Source organism: Canis aureus, chromosome 6 (assembly GCF_053574225.1).
Source record: "Canis aureus isolate CA01 chromosome 6, VMU_Caureus_v.1.0, whole genome shotgun sequence".
In the NCBI taxonomy this organism is placed as follows: Eukaryota; Metazoa; Chordata; class Mammalia; order Carnivora; family Canidae; genus Canis; species Canis aureus.
This window is the reverse complement of record NC_135616.1, coordinates 38,681,358-38,701,202: the sequence shown is the minus strand read 5'-3', so window position 1 is coordinate 38,701,202 and position 19,845 is coordinate 38,681,358. Positions and strand designations below refer to the sequence as shown.

The 19,845-nt window shown below is 60.5% G+C and overlaps 1 protein-coding gene and 1 long non-coding RNA gene across 4 annotated transcripts; one reads left to right on the top strand and one right to left on the bottom strand.

Annotated features, from left to right (window-relative positions):
- Window positions 1–822: 822 nt before the first annotated feature.
- Window positions 823–9,438, bottom strand: EFNA3 (ephrin A3). 3 transcript variants are annotated; one of them, XM_077900921.1, is made up of 5 exons: window positions 9,239–9,419; window positions 3,360–3,673; window positions 2,350–2,415; window positions 2,086–2,163; window positions 823–1,861 (listed from the first exon to the last, which is right to left on the bottom strand). In XM_077900921.1, the coding sequence occupies exons 1-5, from the start codon at window positions 9,364–9,366 to the stop codon at window positions 1,731–1,733; spliced, it is 717 nt and encodes a 238-aa protein (XP_077757047.1). In that variant the 5' UTR covers window positions 9,367–9,419; the 3' UTR covers window positions 823–1,730. The 3 variants fall into 3 exon arrangements, with proteins under 3 accessions (XP_077757047.1, XP_077757049.1, XP_077757048.1); XM_077900923.1 differs by lacking the exon at window positions 9,239–9,419 and adding an exon at window positions 8,877–9,042; XM_077900922.1 differs by lacking the exon at window positions 2,086–2,163 and having other exon boundaries at window positions 9,239–9,438.
- Window positions 9,439–9,610: 172 nt separating this feature from the next.
- On the top strand, window positions 9,611–12,423 carry LOC144315793 (uncharacterized). Its single transcript, XR_013381573.1, has 2 exons — window positions 9,611–9,775; window positions 10,000–12,423. It is a non-coding gene; the product is annotated as an uncharacterized LOC144315793 (long non-coding RNA).
- The last annotated feature ends 7,422 nt before the right edge of the window (window positions 12,424–19,845 follow it).

The window sequence follows — 19,845 nt, the reverse complement described above, 5'->3', positions numbered from 1 at the left end:
TATTGTAATATATCTACTTCTTTAATAACACATTAAAAATAAGGAAAGTCTGGGATGCCTGGGTGGCTCAGCAGTTGAGCATCTGCCTTTGGCTCAGGGCATGATCCCAGAGTCCCAGGATCGAGTCCCACATCGGGCTCCCTGCATGGAGCCTGCTTCTCCCTCTGCCTGTGTGTCTCTGCCTCTCTGGGTGTCTCATGAATAAATAAGTAAAATATAAAAAAAATAAGGAAAGTCTAACAACTACGATCCTTTCGAAGTAGTGATGAGAGCAAATGGTGTTTTGCAAGATCTTCAAAGACTATAATACAGCCTGAAAACATCTGTGATTTCTGTTGGGTACAAAGACACAAGCCCTCTGAAAACTATTTTGGCTTGTTGCCCAAGCCCGTTATAGGATGTTTAATTTCAGTTACAGGTGAGTGAAAACAAAGATGTCATGTTCTTCCTATCTAGGTTCACAACCCCCCGAAGCCCATAGACCCCAATCAAGACCCTGATTGCAGAGTGGGATGGGAAGGAAGGAGACACCATCCTGAGCTGGGTGCTTCCTCTGCCATTTCCTTATAGCAGCCGAGACAGGTGTAGCCCAGCTCAAGTTCTGAGTAAGATGTGAGCTTTGAGGAGGGTGCTTGACTTGCCTAAAGGCAGCCGGGCCTGCGTGACTGCTCCCTGTTGCTCCTTCCACACACAGTTGCCTCCTCAAGGGAGACCCATGGCACTCAGTTAACCCTTGGGCCCCAGAGCCCACCCCAGCAGCCCCATGACCTGTGGAGTATAACCAGTGTCCAGAAGGGCAATGGCCCCTGGAATCACACACACTTTGTTATTTTTATCTCCAGTTTATTTTTTTAGACTAAGAGCAGAGTATGAAAGTCACAGCCAAAGCACTTGAAAAAGGCCCAGGAGGATGGGTGGGGCCACAGAAGGAGGGCAGGGCGGGGTTGTGGGTTTGGGTCCTGGCTGGGGGCTGGAGGGGACAGGGCGTCGTTGTCTCACGGTCTCCAAAAGTGTCTGTGCGTTGCATAGGTCTTGTCTTCACAGAAGACAAAAGAGGGGCCAGGGGGTCCCCCGGTGGGGGGGCCTAGCCTGGTGGGGAAGGGGTCTGAAGCTGGAAAGGAGGTCAAGGAGGGCAGGGGGTTGGGGAGAGAGGGAGTCTGTCCGTCTGTACATTATATATAGAGATATAGAGTCTGTACATGCCTGCCGGCACCCCAATGCCCACCCTTTGTCACCTTGTCCCCTGCCCGCCCCCCCCAGGGGTGTCTGCTTGTAAACTTGGATCCGATCCAAACTGAAATCCTGGGAGCGGGAGTGGGAGGAGGACGTGCTTATTGCTGTAAACAGGGGAAAGGGGGCAGTAGGCGCTGCCACCCCCTCGCCCATCTAGTCCTCTCCCTGTGTCCACCCCTAGAAGAGATGATGGGGGTGCCTCCCACACTTGGACTGGCTCTCTAGGTCTCTGGTGGTGACAACAAGGGAGGGTACCAGGGAAAGGTACCAGAGCCAGAAGGCCATCCGGGACCGTGGCCGTCCCTGTGTCTGGCCCACTACTGTGCCCTACATGGGGAGCGAGAGGGCGAAGGAGATGGGCACGGATGTATGCTGCAGACCACACTCCCAGCCATCGGAGAAGGGGTCTAGCCCCACACCCAGGCTTCCCTCGGAGAGGCCAGAGTCTCCCCACCCTTTGCCAGCCCCACGTCTCCCAGCTGAGGGAGGGGGCAGAGCTAGGAGGCCAAGAGCGTCATGAGGAAGAAGGCGATGCCCACAGCCAGGGGCAGGTGTTCCCGCTTGGGGCTCGTCCCGCTGATGCTTTTCTCCAGCTTGGGCACCTGGGGATTCTCTCCCTCAAAGTCCTCTGCGGGCAGATGAACAGAGAGGGTGGTGAGCGCTGGGCTGCACGCGCGGGTGGGGCACGCGGCGGCGGCGGCAGCAGCAGCGGAGCCAGGATGGGACCACCCACGGGGCGGGGGTGGGGATGGGGAGGGATCCGTGCCCCGGGGAGGCATGCGAGGTGAGCAGGCACCGGGGAGGGGGCTGCGGTTCCAGCAGTGGCCACCAGAGGGCGCTGCGCAGACTCACCCAGCACGTTGATCTTCACCTGGGGACCCATGGTGAACTGGGGGAGGGTGGGGGCCGGCTTCTCCCCGGAGTGCGATGCTGCGGGGCGGGGTGCGGGTGGGAGACAGGAGGGGGGGGGACAGTCAGGGCCAGGACCCGCCCACCCCCGCTACGGCTGGGGAGTAAGTCCCCGCTCCTGCACCCCCCCACCGCCCCCGGGAGCCAGGGGAGCCCCGAAGCAGGGAGCCGAGGACGGGGTCGCGGCCGGGCGCCGAGGGGACTCACTGGAGGCGCAGCAGACGAACACCTTCATCCGCAGGCACTTCCAGTGCAGGCTGTGGGTGGGCGTGGCTGGGGACGAGACGGGGCGTGAGCGGCGCTCTTGGAGGTCACGCCCCTACGCGTCTGGCACGATCCCCACCCTGGACACGGGTCACGGGGCTCCGCCGCCAGCCCTCAAGGGACCCTGAGCCTCGAGCTCCAGTCCCGGAACATCCCTCACCGAAGCCGTGACCCCGCGACCCCGCGGGGGTCGGACTGTCACCAACCCCGTCCGGAGCCGGAGCCCCGAGGCCGCACCCCAGTGTCACGTGCAGGGACGGAGGCCCCACTATCTGGCCTGCACTCCCACCACGCTAGCCTTTTGGCCCACCTCTACCCGGCCCTCCCGGAACCTTGGCCCCACCCCCGCCCCACCCACTGGCCCGCTCTCGCGGACGCGCTGTAGGCCCCGCCCCGGCCCCCGAGACCCCAACCCCAGGCTCTCTCCTTCCTTTAGGCCCCGCCGCCGCCCCCGAGACCCCAACCCCAGGCTCTCTCCTTCCTTTAGGCCCCGCCCCCGCCCCCGAGACCCCAACCCCAGGCTCTCTCCTTCCTTTAGGCCCCGCCCCCGCCCCCGAGACCCCAACCCTAGGCTCTCTCCTTCCTTTAGGCCCCGCCCCCGCCCCCGAGACCCCAACCCCAGGCTCTCTCCTTCCTTTAGCCCCCGCCCCACCCCACCCCCTGCCCTCACAAACTATTAGCCCCCGCCCCTGGCCCCACCCCCGGCCCTCACGGACATCCTTAGACCCCGCCCCGCTCCTCGGGTCCCAGGCCTATCATTCACTCTCCTGGCCCCGCCCCAGCCCCGCCCCCTCGGGCCCAGTCCTCTCGTCACTCTCCCCAGGCCACGCCCCTCCGGCCCCCTCATGCCCAGTCCTTCTGTCACTCACCCCTCGGCCCCGCCCCAGTCCCGCCCCCTCGGCCCCAGACCTCCAGTCACTCACGTCCCCGCCCCACCCCCGGCCGTCACTCACAGATGTAGTAGTACTCGTGGCCGGCGTGGAACTCGTAGCCCAGCGAGAAGGCGCTGTAGCGCTGGAACTTCTCCGAGAACTTGATGGGACTGTGGGGGGCGTGCGGGCGGTTGCACTCCCAGCGCTTGAAGCCTTGGCTGGCGTTGCAGGTGCGGTAGCCGGCGTGGCTCACCATGTACAGCACGTACTGCTCCGCCCCGCCCCCGGGGCCCGGGCCCGCCCCGGGGCCCACCCCCGAGCCATTGTAGTGAGGACAGTAAATGTCCAGGTAGTCGTTGACGTTCACCTGCACCGTGTAGCCCTCTCGTCGCAGGCTGCGGGGGAGAGGAAGCGGGTCAGACGCCCGCCCTCGTCCCACTGCCGCCAGCCCTACGCGGGCCTTCCCGGCCCACGCCATGTCCCGTCCTTCTCCCGGGGCCACCAGAGGGCAGCAAAGGCTCACGGAAGCCCGCCTGCCTCCACACCGAAGGGCGGGGGAGAAGGGAACGTACGCTTCGGTTGCCACAGAAACGGCGCAGGCCTCGGCGACTCCCAGACCCGGGCCCGGATTTCCTCCGTCCCTCCCTCAGCGTTCCCCACCCCCCCCCCCCGCCCCCCGAGGATAGTGACAGGGGAAGGGAAGGGTGAGTGTGGCAGGGATCCCTTCCCTCTCCTGGCATGCTTTCCTGCCGCTGCCGGGCCTCCCCACGGACAGTCGGACAGGACCTGACCTCACAGACGCGCGTGTGGAGACCTCGTGCATGGGCACGCACAATTCCGTGGCGCACAGGCAGGCGGCACACACATAGAAAAGCTAGGCTGCTTGTGTGTTGGGCTTGCATGTCAGTCTTGGTTGACCCCAGCCATCTCAAGCTCTCCCTTCCCTCACTCCCTGCCCCCCAGACAGACAGACAGACACACAGGCACATGCTCCCTCTACAGTATTACCGGCCATTTAGGTCCCCAACAACGTGATACAACAGATTGGGGAGCTAAGGGACTCCACACCAAGGCTCCACGTACTATCATGCCAACCAGCTCCAACTTCCTCAACCTGGCACCGCTGCCCCCTTCGTGGTGTTAGGCAGAGTAGTGGGCATAGTGCCCAGACAGCATGGCTGTGCCTCGTACTCCCTTAATCCTTCTATGGGACACAGAAGCAGATGCTCGGTCCCTTGTAATCCCCACCTGCCTCTCCAGTCACCATCAAAGTGTTGGTCTTAACGCCCTCCATGGTGGTGCTGAGCCATTGCAGGAATGGGAGAAACATCCAGATGGAGAAAGAAATTCAGAGAAGTGGGCAGAAGTTCTCCCCAGTTTCCTTAGGGGAGGAATGCACACATCCAAGCAGGAAAAGTTGAACACGGCAGATGCAGAAGGCATGGGATACCTGGCAACATGAAACCACTGGGGTCCTTGGTCCCTGGGAATTCCCTGAAGGGAGGGACTGGCTCCCCATGTCACCAGGCCCCTCCCAGTTCCACAAACAGTCATTAGATCCACTAGGGAAATAAGCTTAGAGGCCTCTGAATTGAGTGGAGCCTTGGGGGTCCCTCCTCACCTTATCCTACTTCCTTGGCCTCCCTAAGCACTGCCTCCCTAAGCCTGGCAGAGAGGTGAGTGCTGGTGCTGGGGCACCTCAGTAAGAATGGGCACAGCCTCCTTGAGTCATCAGGAATGCCACCAGTCCCACCTGGTTCCCACGGGAGCGATGGGTCACTTAGGCCCCTCCCTGGCCTTGGCACTCAGGTGGGCAGGAGTCTCGGCCCCGGGCACTGGGAGCAGGAAAACGGGTTAGACCAGGCCTGGCTCCTGGCGCCATCTGGGTTTGACTCTCTATCCCCAGCTTCCAATTCTACTGTTCTTTCCCCACGGGCTTTGAGGAGGGGGCTGCCAGTGATAGGGTGCCAGGCCTAAAGCAGCTGCACAGCCACCCAGGGACTCTGTCCCTGAGCCTGAGCCTCACCTAGGTTTCCAGCCCTACTTTGAAGTGGCCCCTCCCTGGGGCAGGCCCAAATGCCTGGACTACACAGCCCATTCCAGCAAGGAATAAGCTAAGGCCAGGCCTACTGGGATGGGTGGCCTCAGTTTCATCAACAGGGCCGGGACTGGCTTTCCAGAAAGGTGGCTGGGTGAGCACCAATGAAGAAAAGCTATCTTTCACCTATATCTGGGCAAGGTGGCAGAAGCGGCCCCTGAAATGCCCCCCAAGCTGGGCACGTGGGAGGTAAACCTACTCAGGGAATGGCTGCTGCAGTAGGTATCTGGCAGGCAAGGGGCTGGGTGCCAAAGTTCCCAGTCACAACTCTTGGGAGGCCTGAGTGAGGTATCTGCTTGGCTTGGGCACTTTCATTGAATCTGTCACCCTCCCTGCCCTGGCTGCTGCTGCTACAGGTCCAACAGGGCCCCCGGCTCACCATCCCTGGGGGTACAGGTGGGACCTGGGGGTTGGGGTATGCCTGCCCCGTCAAACACTTCGCTGTTCTTCTGCACTTCACCCCCTACTACATTTGCAGAAAAGCAAATGTCGGCACACCCCACCTGGAGGGGGAGCCCCCTCACCCCGTTTTGTCGGCTCTCCAGGCTCCCCCGCCTCGGTGTGCCTCGGGTACACATTCTGACCCTCTGCCTGCGACCCTCTGCCTGCGCGAGCCTGGGGGGTGAGCGGTGGGGGAGCAGGTAAGGAGAAAACCTCTCCCCGCGGGACAATTAGGGGCAGGTAAACAGGGTGTGTAACAAGACCAGGGAGGAGGGAAAGCATCCCAAGTGGCCCAGAACTTGCCTAATCCCCGCCCCCAGCCCTGGAAGCGGGATGCAGAGCTGAAGAAGCGGAGGAGGGATGTAAAGACGCCGACCCAGGCTCTCCTCCCTCCAGCGCGCCCCGAGGCGGCGCGCCGCTCGCTCAGGCAGCCGAGGCTGGACCACGTGCGCGCGGCGTGGGGTCCGCGCGCCGGGCTGGTGGGGGTGTTGGAGGGCTGGCAGGGCGGCTCAGGCACTCTGACACCCCTGCACCCCGCCCCACCGGGTCCCGCCATCCCCAGCCCCGGGGCCCTGGGCTTCTCGAGCCGGCGTTGGGTGGGGGAGAGGCAGCACGCCCGCATCCCCGCCCCCTCCCTGCGACAGCGGCGGGCGGCGGCGAAGGTTTATTGATCTGCAGCGGCGGCGAAGAGCGAAGGACCCGCCGAAAGCGAGACACACAGAAACGAAGTGAGAGGAGACGCGCACCAAGTGGGGGGAACAGGCCTGGGTCCTCGGGAGGGGACAGGGGCGAGACAGCGAGAGGGGTGCGGGATCGGAGAGCGCGCCCTGGAATGGGGACGGAGAAAGGCGTGGAGGAAGGAGGGACGTGGGGGCCGATCGGGGAGCCCCCCCTCCCGCGGAGACGGCTCTCAGAGGCGGGGAGGGGTGCGGGGCAGAGGCCGGGTGTCAGGGAGAAAACACGCACAGAGAAAGACCGAAGGGGATGTAGTACAGCCTCAATAAATATTTGCTGAATGAACGTGTGAATGGAAGAGAAACCAGCAACAGAAGCATTCCAGGGAGAAAGGCATGGACATGGCTGGAGAAAGATATTCCCGAGGCTCCTGGAACTCGGGGCAAATGACAGCACCGGGCTCCGGCCGCAGAGCAGCGAAGCACAGGCTGGGGCACACCTTTGGCCATCAGCAGGTCCTCCCGCCCCCCACCCCAATCCAATTCCGGGCTCAGGGGATCCCTCGACCTCTCAGATTCTCTTTCTTCCCCCCAGTATAGTACCCCGCATCCCTAGTTTCTGGGCCAAGCTGGGAACCGGTCTCCCCAATTACAGCGCATCAAACGGAGGGTCTATTGGGGGGCAGGGGCAAAAGCGCGACCGCTGTTCAGGGCACTGCTCCCAGGTCTGTCAAAGGAGGCCTCTGCACGTGTCCCACCAGCACCCTCCCACGTGATCCCAGGAGGTGGGGTCGCAAGACCCTCTCCACGTGACCCCAAGGGGCAGAGACCCTCGGCACGTGACAGGGGGTGGGAGCCCGGCGCCCAGCTCACGTGACCTGGGGGAGGGGGCGCGGGAGCCTGTGGCTCGGCCGAGCCCCGCCCCCAGCTCCCTGGCCCTTTCCTCTCCCGGCTCCGGAGCACGTCGCTCTCACGATTTATGGGGCCGCGGCTGCCGCAGTGAGGGAGCCGGGGAGCCCGGGCGCAGCGGCAACAAAGGCCGAGGCAGCGAGGCGGGGGCGGCGGCGTCCTCCTAGCCGGGGGCGCGCTCCCTCCCACCGCTGCCGGTCCAGACCTGCGGGGGCTCGGGGAAAGCCGAAAGGAGGCTCCCGGAACCGGGCTCCCCCACCCCCTCCCAGGGCTTTCACCTGAGCCCAGGTGTATGCGGGGGAGGGGAGCCCAATCAACAACATCCTCCACCGCCGCCCCCTCCCCACCCAGGCCGTTCCCGCAGACCCCCAGCTCCGGCTTCCCCTAAGAATGCCGGGGGGCCCCGAGGGTGGTGGGACCCGGGGCCCCTCACCTGCGTGCTCTCCACTCCCTGCCAGACTCGTGGGGCGGGGGGCGGACGTGTGAGTCTGGGGGAGGGGGACGAGCTAGATAGAACGGGGACTCACCACCCCCCCTGCACCCCCCAGAGTTCCGCGAGTCCCGCTCCAGGGGGGAGGGGCCTCATCCCCCACCCCCGAGGTTTCCATGGGAAGCGAGAGGGGGGCGTCGTTGGCTCATCCCCACCCCCAGTCTGACACTCCGGGCGCGAGCAGGGAGAGGGGGAGGCGCGGAGCCCCAAACAACAAAGAGCGGAGCGGCGAGCGGCAGCCCCTCCCCCGGGAGGTTGGGGGGTCGCGGCTGCCGGGCCCTCCCCGGACCCCTCCCCTGGGGCCTCGCCAATTGCTCCTGGGTCGCCCCCCAGGGTGGGGAGCCAGAAGCAGTGCCGCGGCCGCCTGGGCAGGTGTGACAGTGACCCCCGCGTCCCTAGGGATGCCCCCAACACAGACACACACGGAGGCACCGCGCGGAGGAGAGGGCAAGGGCAGCGAGGACCTGGCCCCGCGGCCGGCACCCGGGGAAACCAGACGGCCGCCCTGACACCCGCCCAGACCGCGGAGGCGCCGGCGGCCACCCCAACCCAGACGCGACCGGCCACGCGGACAGCGGCCGCAGCCCCCTCCCCGCCCGCTTCCCGCTCCCACCCCAGACGACCGCCGACGCAGACACACAAATCACACACTCAGCCATACACGCGCACTGACAGCCGCGCACGCCTGCTCACACTTGGAGCCACACGGCGTCCCCAGGCCGGGCGTGTGTGTACGTGTGTGACACGCCGACATCTGCCTGCTCTCCTCTCTCACTGGCAACCCCGTTTCCATCCCCGCCAAGCAGCACCTCCGGGACCCCCACCTCGGCGACCCAGCCCCAGCGCATCCCTGCGGGGCTGCTCCCCACGACCAGGGCGACCCCTTCGGCCTCGTTCTGAGGAGGTGCTCGACCGGACTCCGGGCTCAGCTCTGGACCCCACTTCTAAAAGCAGGAGTCCGACACAGAGCCCCTTGAAAGCCTCACCGCCGAAAACAGGTCATCCCTGGGCCCCCTGGTGCGACGGCCCCACTCGGCTGGAGGGGGCGAAGATGGGGGGCTGTGCGGTGGGGACACGCCGTTCCAGCGCCGGGTGCGGTGTCCCCGAGCCGCCTCCTCCGCGCGGCCCAAGTCCTCGTAGACCTCCACAGCCTCTTCCAGACGCGCCCCCCCACCGCGAGTTTCACAGACGCCCACGGAGCGTGCCCTCCCCCCAGCCCCCGGCTCCCGCCCCCAGCCGGGCCTCCTGGGACCCCCACCTCGGCGGCCCTGAGGACTTCCTGCCCCCCTCCTCGGCTCCCTCTCTCGCAGACGCGGGACGCACTGGGCTCCCCGGGCCCCCGACTCACTGCTGGTTGGAGCTGTTCCAGTACACCGCATGCCGGTTTCCCAGTGCCCCCCCGGGCCCCTGGGCCAGCAGCGGCAGCAGCGGCACAGGCACGAGCAGCAGCAGCAGCAGCAGCGGAGCCGCCGCCATCCCCGGAGCCGCCGCCGCCGCCGCCGCCGCCCCCCGACTGAGCCCCGAGATCCCGGCTCCTCGCCTCCCAGCTCCTGCCGCCGCCGCCGCCGCCGCCGCCGCCGCCGCCACCGCCGCCGCCTCCGGCCCCGGAGCCCTAGACCACGCCCCCAGCCCATCCCTCCGCCCTCCGGGCGCGCCCCCGACGCCCCGCCCCGGGCGCGCTCCCGCCTGGCTCCGCCCCGCTTGGGCCTGGGGCGCGCGGCGCTCGGGCGGTGGGGACTGTGCTGCCCCCTCGGGAACGGCCGGCGCGCGCCTAGTCTCTTCCTATCAGGTTTACTTTCTGCTTCCGCGGGTCCCGGGCCTTCTGCCGCCGAGTCGAGATCCCTGGAGAAAGACGAGGGAGGCCGGGCCGGGATCTGGATCTCGTGTGAGCACATCCTCCCTGCGAGGGGCTGGGGGTGGGGGGGGTAGAAAAGGAGTTGGGGGCCGGGACCGCTTCCTGAGTAAACCTTTCTGAGCAGCCCGGCCTCCGCCCTCCACAGCCTTCGTCGCTCGCTCGTGAAGGACGAGGTGGGTGGGCTCTTCAGGGTGGTGGGGAACCTGTGGGCTTCCCAACCCCGAGACCCCAGCTGAGCAGGACTTGTTTCCTAGGAGATGAGGCCGAAACGCCCGGCCTGAGGGTGCTGGAGGCGCCAGGACCGTCAGCAGGAGCACCTGCAGAGGATTCCTCATTGCACGCGAGCCGGGCCCCTCCCCGTGCCGCCGCTGGTGTCCTGGGCTTTGTCACTGTCCGACACGCTGACAGGAGGACAGAGGGCAACGCATCCTGGCTTCCGGCTATCACCAGCCCCTGTCCCCACAGTGACACCCAAGCACAGACATTACACACTCACGTTCAAGAGAACAGAAATGCAGCGCCCGACACAGACATTTACACACACAGATGCCCCGGCAGACAAACACAGGGAGCGGTGCTCAGACAACTAGAGAGCTGCAGACACGCAGGCACCATAGCACAACCCAGACCCACGGGCACGCGCGGCAACTCACATCCAAGCCCACACGCACCCTGACACATGCAGTTCCGTGTTCTCCTCTTCTCTCTTGTTTGCCTGGGAAGTAGACATTCAGGGAAAGGGTCTAGAATTCAGGCGTAGGGGGTGCCCACCCCTCATCTCCTCTCTCTTGGAGAGGCTCAGACTGAGAGTGAACAGGTCTCAGATCAGGTTCTGACAACCCACACCAACTGCCTGTACGAGGTGGGGAATGGTGGGGAATGGTGTGGTGCTCTTTTCTTCTTTACTTCAGGACAGAGGACACAGAGGCACCCTTCATCTGCTTATGTTTGCAGGACAGGGGTCCTGACACAAGGCAGCCTCGGGTGCCTGGGTGAGGAGTGAGGTGGCAGTGTCGTTTAGCATGGGCCTCATGCACCTAACTGTGCCAGGCAGGAGCAGGCCCTGCCCCCCCTTCAGCTCCCCTCCACCCCAGGAGATCTCCTCTCCCTTCTCAGGAGCCAGAAAATAAATTAGGCCCCTTGGGGTGGGAATGGGGGACTTTGCAGACAGCTCTCTCTTCCCCCAGACTCCTCATCCCCAGGGAGATTTGTTTCACCCAAGTGATGCTAACCTGCCTTCTCCAGGTGCCACAGATCCCCGCCTCTCCCACCCCCCACTCCCTGCTGCACAAAGGGAGGTGTCTCTGTAGACCCACAGGTGCTAGAGGGGCTGCCCAGATAGATATGTATGGGTAGGACCTTGCTGGTTTGGTCTAGGACTTCAGATTTTGTCTGAGAAGCCTAAAGTCCCTTTTTGGCAACTGGGTCCCACTTATGGATGTAGGCCCGTTTCTATAGGACCCAGATACTCCTGTTTGGGAACTAGCACCCCTACACCCACTCTCCATTTATGACTGAGCCCTTCTCTTTAGAATCTGGAGCCCTTTCTCTAGGATTTAAGTGGCTCTATTGAGTTTTTAAGTTCTGAGGCACTCTCTCTAGAACCTAGGCCTCTGTCCGTGGGATCTAGTACTTGATCTGGACCTCTATCCGAATCAGTTGCTGGCTGATTTGGGGTTCTGTGTATTTTAGAATAAGCACCATATATGCAGACCTTTGCAGAGGCGCATCTCTTTGCATAGGGCCTTAGTGCAAAAACAAGCATGCTGCTTCCTTCAGCAGGAGGCCCCAGGTGTTTCTCCATCTTGGTGGGGGGGGTTTGAGCTGATGCACCCTTTCCTAGCCCTGTGGGTGACTCCTTTGTGCCATGCACAAACGACAGCTATGTGGCTGTCCTGATGTGGGCTATGGCCTTCCAGTTAGGACTCCTATGCCTGCTTCCTGGCCTCCAGTCCTGGGCTCTTGGCTTTTCTAAGGACTGGGTCTCTGTATTTAAGATCAGGCCACTGTTCACATGGCTGGGATCTGATCTAAAGCCTGGGCCTCTTTTTGTGGCATCTGTGGCATCGATAGGTCCTAGGCCTCTGTTTATAACTGTCACTCAGATGTTTCCTGACTATGATACAGAGTATGATGTATATTTTATGATACAGCACACATATGCATGCACACGTGCACACACACACATATAACTGACACAGTAAGGGTCATGAAGCAATAGCGAGTCTTTTTTTTTTAATTTTTATTTGTTTATGATAGTCACACAGAGAGAGAAAGAGAGGCAGAGACATAGGCAGAGGGAGAAGCAGGCTCCATGCACCGGGAGCCCAACGTGAGATTCGATCCAGGGTCTCCAGGATCACGCCCTGGGCCAAAGGCAGGTGCTAAACCACTGCGCCACCCAGGGATCCCGCAATAGCGAGTCTTACTACAGAGGATGCACTTTGATATTTTTCTCCTCTAGTTTTAAATCTTTTTTTTTTTTTTAAGATTTTATTTATTTATTCATGAGAGAGAGAGAGAAAGAGAGAGAGAGAGGGGCAGAGACACAGGCAGAGGGAGAAGCAGGCTCCATTCCATGCAGGGAGCCTGATGTGGGACTCGATCCTGGGTCTCCAGGATCAGGCCCTGGGCTGAAGGCGGCACTAAACCGCTGAGCCACCGGGGCTGCCCTTAAATCTTTTTTAAAATAAAAAAAAGTCTAGTTGAGACCCATAAAATGTATTCTTGATTTCACCACCCAAAGATGTCACAAGCTATAGTTTGAGATGCTGGTGCCCAAGGCCTGGGCTTCTGCTGGGCCCGAGGTTCTCTCCATGGGACAGGCCCTTTTTGCAGGGCCTCAGACCTCTTTTCTCCTTACTACAGGTTCAGCCTCATCTCCTTCTGATCTTGCTGGAGTACCTCTGGTTGCCATGTTCTCTCCAGGGACACTGAATTCAGACCTCAGGACCAAGGATGCAGGGAGTAGAACAGGTGGGGGGCAGAGGGAGTCCTCAGGCTATGTGGCCCAAAGTGGCTCCCAGGACATGGGGTGGCAAGCACAGCACTGAGCTGTGTTCAATAAATCATGGAGGCTAGCGCCTGGGGGAGGGGGAGACCAGCAGGGAAGGTGGGGCCATAGATAAATAATTCATTAAACAAATAAACAAGGAGCCTGCGATAGGGAGGACTGGACACGCGTGTGCTCGGGGGAGGCAGCCACCAGCTTCAGTCATGAAATATTCACAGGTTCTGCACCTTGGCCAGGGCCCGGGCATGTGCCCCAGAACAGGTGGGCTGTTTATACGGTCTTAGCATGGAGACCTTGGTGCCAAGGGGGAGGATGGTGCGTGTGTTTTCCTGACACTCCCGAGTGTGTTGTTGGCATGGCCATGCAGTGCACAATGTCCTGAATTGACATGGAGCCACAAGAAGCACCACACACACCGCCGTGTGGTCCAGGACATAGAACCAGGATACAGGGCTTAGTGGGTGGGGTCAAGGTGGAAGAAGCTCTGGCTCTGGTCATGCCCTGGTCCTAAGGAGCCCAGCAGGCTGCACTACCTGAAGTGGGGAGCATCTCTAGGTGAGCACCTCTGGGAGTAGTACCTCTGTGGGAACATCTCTGGGGGGAGCATCTCTGGGGTGTTGTGAGACGTGTGTGTGAATCCTCTGAATGTGCTTCCAGAAGAGCTGGTTTAGCACCTACTTCTCACTGCTTCCTCATCTGTAAAGTGGGGAAAAGAATACCTTCCTGGAGAAGTTGGTTGTGATGAGGATTAGGATCCATGAGGGGCTTGATTCATGGGGGTCTCATCACCATGAGTTTTATTTATTTATTTATTTATTATTTTTATTTTTTTAAAGATTTTATTTATTTATTCATGAGAGATACACACACACAGAGAGAGAGAGAGAGAGAGAGAGAGAGAGAGAGAGAGAGAGGCAGAGACACAGGCAGAGGGAGAAGCAGGCTCCATGGAGGAAGCCCAACGTGGGACCCGATCCCGGGGCTCCAGGATCATGCCCTGGGCCGAAGGCAGGCACTAAACTGCCGAGCCACCCAGGGATCCTCTCATTTATTTATTTTTATTAAAGACTTTATTTATTTATTTTACAAAGATAATGAGAGAGAGCACAGGCAGGGGGAGCATCAGGCAGAGGGAGAGGGAGAAGTAGACTCCCTTTGAGCAGGAAGCCCAACTCTGGGGCTCGATCCCAGGACTCTGGGGTCATGACCTGAGCCAAAGGCAGATGCTTCACCAACTGAGCCACCCAGGTACCCCTCATTTATTTTATTTTTATTTTTTTAATATTTTATTTATTTATTCATGATAGATACACACACAGAGAGAGGCAGAGACACAGGCAGAGGGAGAAGCAGGCTTCATGCAGGGAGCCCGACATGGGACTCGATCCCTGGTCTCCAGGATCGCGCCCTGGGCCAAAGGTAGGCGCTAAACCACTGCGCCACCCAGGGATCCCTTATTTTTATTTATTTATTTATTTATTTATTTTTTTTTTAATATTTTTTATTTATTTATGATAGTCACACAGAGAGAGAGAGAGAGAAGCAGAGACACAGGCAGAGGGTGAAGCAGGCTCCATGCACCGGGAGCCCGACGTGGGATTCGATCCCGGGTCTCCAGGATCACGCCCCGGGCCAAAGGCAGGCGCCAAACCGCTGCGCCACCCAGGGATCCCCCCTTATTTTTATTTTAAATTTGATTTAATTTATTTACTTGAGAGAGCAGGAGAGAGAGATAGAGCACAAGCAAAGGAAGGGGCAGAGGAAGAAGCAGACTCCCTGCTAAGCAAGGAGCCAGATGTGGGGCTGATCCCAGGACCCCGAGATCATGACCTGAGCCGAAGATAGAGGCTTCGATGGCTGAGCCACCCATGTGCCCCTCATTTACTTTTTAAAAAGGCTTTATTGCTAAGTAATCTCCACACCTAAGTCAGGGCTTGAATTCACAACCCCGAGATCAAGAGTCACGTGCTCCACCTCCACCTCCACAAGTAGGGCCAGCCAGGTACCCCTCATCACCATGATTATTAGGGGGTTCTCTCCTGAGGGCTGTCCACTGAGACTAGCCCTAGACTCACTTTTCCATTCCTTCTCCTTCTCTCCAAGCTTCTCTAAAAGTTGTCATGGAGACAGAGCTGGACCAGGGCTTGGGGAGTGGGACAGGGCAGGAAACAATGAGATGGAATCAGGGGGAGGGGGGAGTTTCAGCCCAAACCTGGAAGTCCTCATCTTTGACAGTGTGGAGGGAGGGATCCCTGACCTTCTCAGACCACAGAGCCTCTTCCTAACCCCTAAAACTCTGCCTAGATCGAGACTCTCTTCTCTCTCCTGCCACCAAAACTGAGCTTTCCAGGAAGTAGCTTCATGGAGAGGGAAGTGGGGCAGAGAGGTCTCTAAGCCTCACAACACACCCCCACCAGGTCCTCATGGCCAGAACTCAGGACCCCACCTTCTGCCTAGCGGTTGAGAGGATCCCTGGTGAAGATGGCTATGTCTGGGCAAAACCTAGAGAAGTAGCACCCCAGAGTGGGTGGGGGGAATCCAGGCTGGAGGGAGCCTCAGAGGGCCAGAGTAGACTACTGGGCCTCTTGGGAGGCTCCAGCATTCCCCAGCCTTCTGGAATCCTCTGGAGAGGATCTGCTCCACAGGAGAGCCAGCAGACAGGTCTGAGCTGGCCTGCTCCTCTGCAGACAGAATAGGTTGGGGGAGGGGGCCTGAGACCTTAGTGGGGAGTGGTGGCTATAACCCCTATGTCTCCTCCGGGGAGTCAGGGCCAGAGGGGACTAAAGCTCAGGTACATGCTACCATAGCTTAGGGTCCAGCCCTTTGCCTCCCTTGGCCCACTGCTGCCAACTGGGGAGCCAAGAGTCTGGGCCCCCAAGTGTGAAGAGAGTGCCTGCCCACTCCTTCCCAAAGAGCCAACATCAGTTCTCTGTACTCCCCTCCCCTGGGCTGGGCAGGTCCAGGCTAATCTGTACAAGAGCTTCGTGGCAAACACTGATCTGTAATAAAACCACAATGTGTGTTCAGGAGAAGGGATTCCAGACACAGAGAGATCCAGACAACACATGTACACATTCTCACACATATATACACATATATACATACATAAAATACAGCTGTGGGAGGGCAAACACTAGCAGTCCTGAGGACACACCTAAACACGGACTCACACTGAGTCACACACACACAAGCATTATTAGTTCTACACATTCCCTCCCTGCTTTAAACTTTGTCTTTCAAATCCATGTCTTCTCTGACAGCTCATCTTCCCATAGCTACATACGCTAGATGTAGCTCCGTAGTAGCATTTGCACTTGGCATTATAATTATTTGTTGGCCGGTTTGTCTTCCTGAGTAAACTGAAGATTCCTTAAGGGAAAGGATCTTGTCTGATGCAAGTGCATATCCCTAGCATGTAGCATGCAGCCTGGTGTTGAGTTGGTAGGAGTAGGGAAGTGATTCACAAATAATTGTTGAATTGATGCACAGAGGAGTAAGTGCACTCAGCCAGCAGGGACGCCCATGTCTAGAGCCCCTCAGCAGCACACAGGATAACCAGTGCCTCTGGTCCTGCCTGCTGGTTTCCTGGCCTCCTGGCCCCCTGACCCCACTACCTCTCGGCTTCTTCAAAGGGCCTCCTTCTTGGTTTGGTGGAAGACCATGAATCTGAGCTCCACCTGAGGGCTGGCAGGCAAGCTAAGGGTTAATGACACCTCATTAGTATTTAATTGGAGGAAGGAAGCTGCCCTGGCACCAGACAGGTGGGCAGGCCTGCCCCTTGCTGGAAGCAGGCATCCCTAGTTCCAGCATCCTGCCGGGTGGGTGGGTGATTTGGCCCTGGAGACCCTCAACCCAGCCGGGGCACCTCCCCCCACCATTTGCTTTGCCAATGTAGTCTCTAGACAGTACAGACCAGCCCTCCCCATCTGTCAACAAACATCCAGAGGGAGAGGCCGACTTCTTTCTGCTTTAGCTAGGCTGTGCCCCCTCTCACTGGAGGAGACACTGGAGGCTAGAAGGGGGGTGGGTAAGGCACAGCAAAAGGAGAGATAAATTATGGAGCTGCTAAGGGATAAAGTCGGGATACAGACAAGCGACAGGACTGGGGATGTGGCGATGTCTGCTCAATTTGACCTTAAATGAAGAGAATGCAAATGAGATGCAGACGATATGCAGAAGACCAGTAGGATTTCAGAATTAGCATTCCCGGTGGGTGGGGACAGCTCCGGCTCCCACACCCTAGACCCCAGACCCCAACACTGTTGCCAGCACTCCTCCCCTCCCCTTCACTGGCCATTACAGTGAGAATAGGGATCTCTGAGAATTACAGGAGCTTGGTTGGGCTAGGGCTGCAGGACAAGGGAAACTGAGGTCCACCCCAGTCTCCCCACCCCCAACCGCAACAGCCACCCAAGCTGCCACTGGAGCTCAAGCAAAGACCACTCTCAGGGTTATGATGGGACACACTGTCGGTTGCTATGGGGACCCCCTCCTCAGTCCAGGCGAACCAATGGGCATCACGGCTGATGACCTCATGCCCAAGGCCCCGGGATTCAATTGGCTTTTTGGAAGCCAGAGTGCCCCTCTCCAAATGCGTCACCGCTGGGAATCCCCCCGACGACCCCAGCTGCTGTGGCCTGCTGAAAGAAGGGCGGCGTGCTGGGAGCTCACAATTTGATGAATGAATGAATAAGCAAAGGAAGGAAGAATTACTGAAAGAGAAGAAAAAAGGGAGGGGTCACAGAAAATGACCAAAGCTCCAGGGTTTCACTTTTAGGGAAAGAGGGTGATTTGCCACCCCGCTCTTGGGAGGACGCTCTTGGGAGGAGACAGAATGAGGCAGATGACCAGGGTTTTCGCATGTGCTGGGGAGAGACTAGGGCGGGCCCAGCGAACTGAGGGCCCCACCCTGGGTCGTCTAGCGCCTCTGAGTTTAGGGGTTTGGTGACGCCCCAAAACTCACAGGCCTGCCCAGCCTCCTGGAACCGCGCCCCGGAACGCGCCTCCAGGCCTTCTCATGGGTCGGGCCCAGTCACGGGAAGGCCGCCCGGGCCCTTCCGCCCGCCTCGGCCCGTCTGGGGGGCGCGCCCCGGGGCTGACCCTGCCGAAGGCGCAGGGCCAGCTGTGAGGAAAGGACCGGCGGGCTGGAGATTGCGACCGTCGCGCCCCTGCCTGGCCGCTGGGGCGTGGGCTGAGGCACCTGCCTGGAGAGGGCAGCCCGGTGAGGGCGCGCATTCCAGTGCCGAGTGGGAGACAGCTGCCCCGGCCTCCCGCGCCCCCCGCGCCCACCTCGTCACCGGGAGGGTTGGCCAGGGGGTCTGGGAGGCTGGCCACAGGGTGAGACTCCCACCGTCCCCAGTCGCCCCCGCACGCCCCGGCTACGGCTCCTGGTGGGGGTGGCAGCAGTGCTCTCGGTCTCCACGGCCACTCACGGACACTCCCCTGGATGACAGTAGGGGCGCAGCTCGAACCCGGGGCCAGAGGATGGCGCCGTAGCTCATCCTCCAGCTCAGACGCCACCGCTCGGAGCCCCCTGGCCCCTGCAGTCCGCTAAGGACCCTAGCGGGGCTGCGGACGCGCGAACACGCGGGCAACACGCGGGCACGTGCACTTCCAGACGAGGCGCTTTCCGAAAGGGGCCTCGAATGGGGGAGGGGGTGCCGGCGTCTGGCCCGCCCGCGGTGGTGTCCTCCCCCCTCACCTAGAGCCCGGGAAGCCACAGAAGGAGCGGGATCCGACGGGGTGTGTCCGGGGTGGGGGAGGGGCCTCGATTTGCAGAGCTCCCGCGTCTATCGGCCTCCCGCACCCCCCCTCCCCCCCTCCCCCCGGCTGCCCCGCGCCCGCCCCCCGCTTGTTCACACGCCGCCTCTCGCTGCCGCAGCCCGGCCGAGCTAATCAGCACAACATCCACCTATCGATCGCTGGCTCGGTGCCAGGCGGGCAGGCACGATGCCAGCCGAGGCTGCGGGGCCCTGGGGGCGGTTGGGGCACAGCTGAGAGGGCAGCGGCACCCCTTCCCCGGGCCCCACCCAGGACACCGTTCATAAGGAGAGATGCGGCTGGGCTTGGGGGGACCACAGCCTCGCCTGCCAAAGATGGGAGAGACAGTGTGGGGCTGAGAGCGAGGGGCCCTCCCTCTTCGGCCCCACCCCCTCCTCCTTATAAAAGCAAAGAACAAAGAAACCGCTGGGGAAGGAGGCTTTGATCTGACCCCACCTTCCCAGTTCTAGGCCAGGCGCCTCCCAGCCCGCTCTTGGGGAGGAGGAAGGATGCCCAGTGCTCAGGGACCCAGGCATTCTGAAACTCAGGTGCTGTCCCTCCAGCAGCGCTGGATTTTGCCCAAGCGCCCTGCTTGAGCTACCAGAGTTTGGCCAGTGCCCCAAGTGGGTGGGCTGTCAGGAGCATCTGCCCCCTCCTTGGCACAGGAAGCCGGCTAGGGAGTGGGGAGAGGGTGCCAAGGTCTACAGCTGCTGCTGGCACCCACCGCATACTGCCCAGAGGGGTACCCACATACTGCCCAGAGGGGTACCCACCAAGGCCTGGAATGGATGGCCTGGGCACAGCTGGCATGGAGGTCAGGCCAAGTGAAGCTGAGAGCAAAGGCCACAGGGAGTCCTGGTGCCAAGGAAGGAGCCAGAGGGTAGTAGATGGGGGACAGCAACAAAAAGTTGGGTGGTTTATTGAGTGTTTGGTCCAGACACTTATAAAAATACAAACTGGCATGATATTCAATCTCATGGCAAGTCCGTCTTCATAGAAGACAAGTGAGTGACCCCTTGGGGAGGGGAAATGCTGCCCACAGGGTACCGGACACAGAGAGCAGGCCTGGGCTGCTTCTTTGCCCTGGTCTGGTGATCCACCTGTGCCCAGGTCTTCCATCTTGGCCCCACAGACTCAAGGGCTAAATCCCACTAAACCCCAGCAATTCTAGGGGGCAGAATGAGAACATCAAAGCAGCTGACAGAGACCCTATGTTCTGACCCTGGGCTCCAGCATGCCCAGGGCTGTGTGCAGTTGCCCTGCAGCTCCTCTTCAGCCTGTAATAAAGGGCCAGCCCCTGGAAGGCTCACCTCAGACCCTCTGACCC

Excerpts from the sequence above, each read along its gene's own strand:
- EFNA3 (XM_077900921.1), bottom strand. The coding sequence starts at position 9,366 with ATGGCGGCGGCTCCGCTGCTGCTGCTGCTGCTGCTCGTGCCTGTGCCG. Across the intron at positions 3,674-9,238 it reads TGGAACAGCTCCAACCAGCA|CCTGCGACGAGAGGGCTACA; the intron begins GTGAGTCGGGGG and ends TCTCCCCCGCAG. Across the intron at positions 1,862-2,085 it reads GGTGAAGATCAACGTGCTGG|AGGACTTTGAGGGAGAGAAT; the intron begins GTGAGTCTGCGC and ends ATCTGCCCGCAG.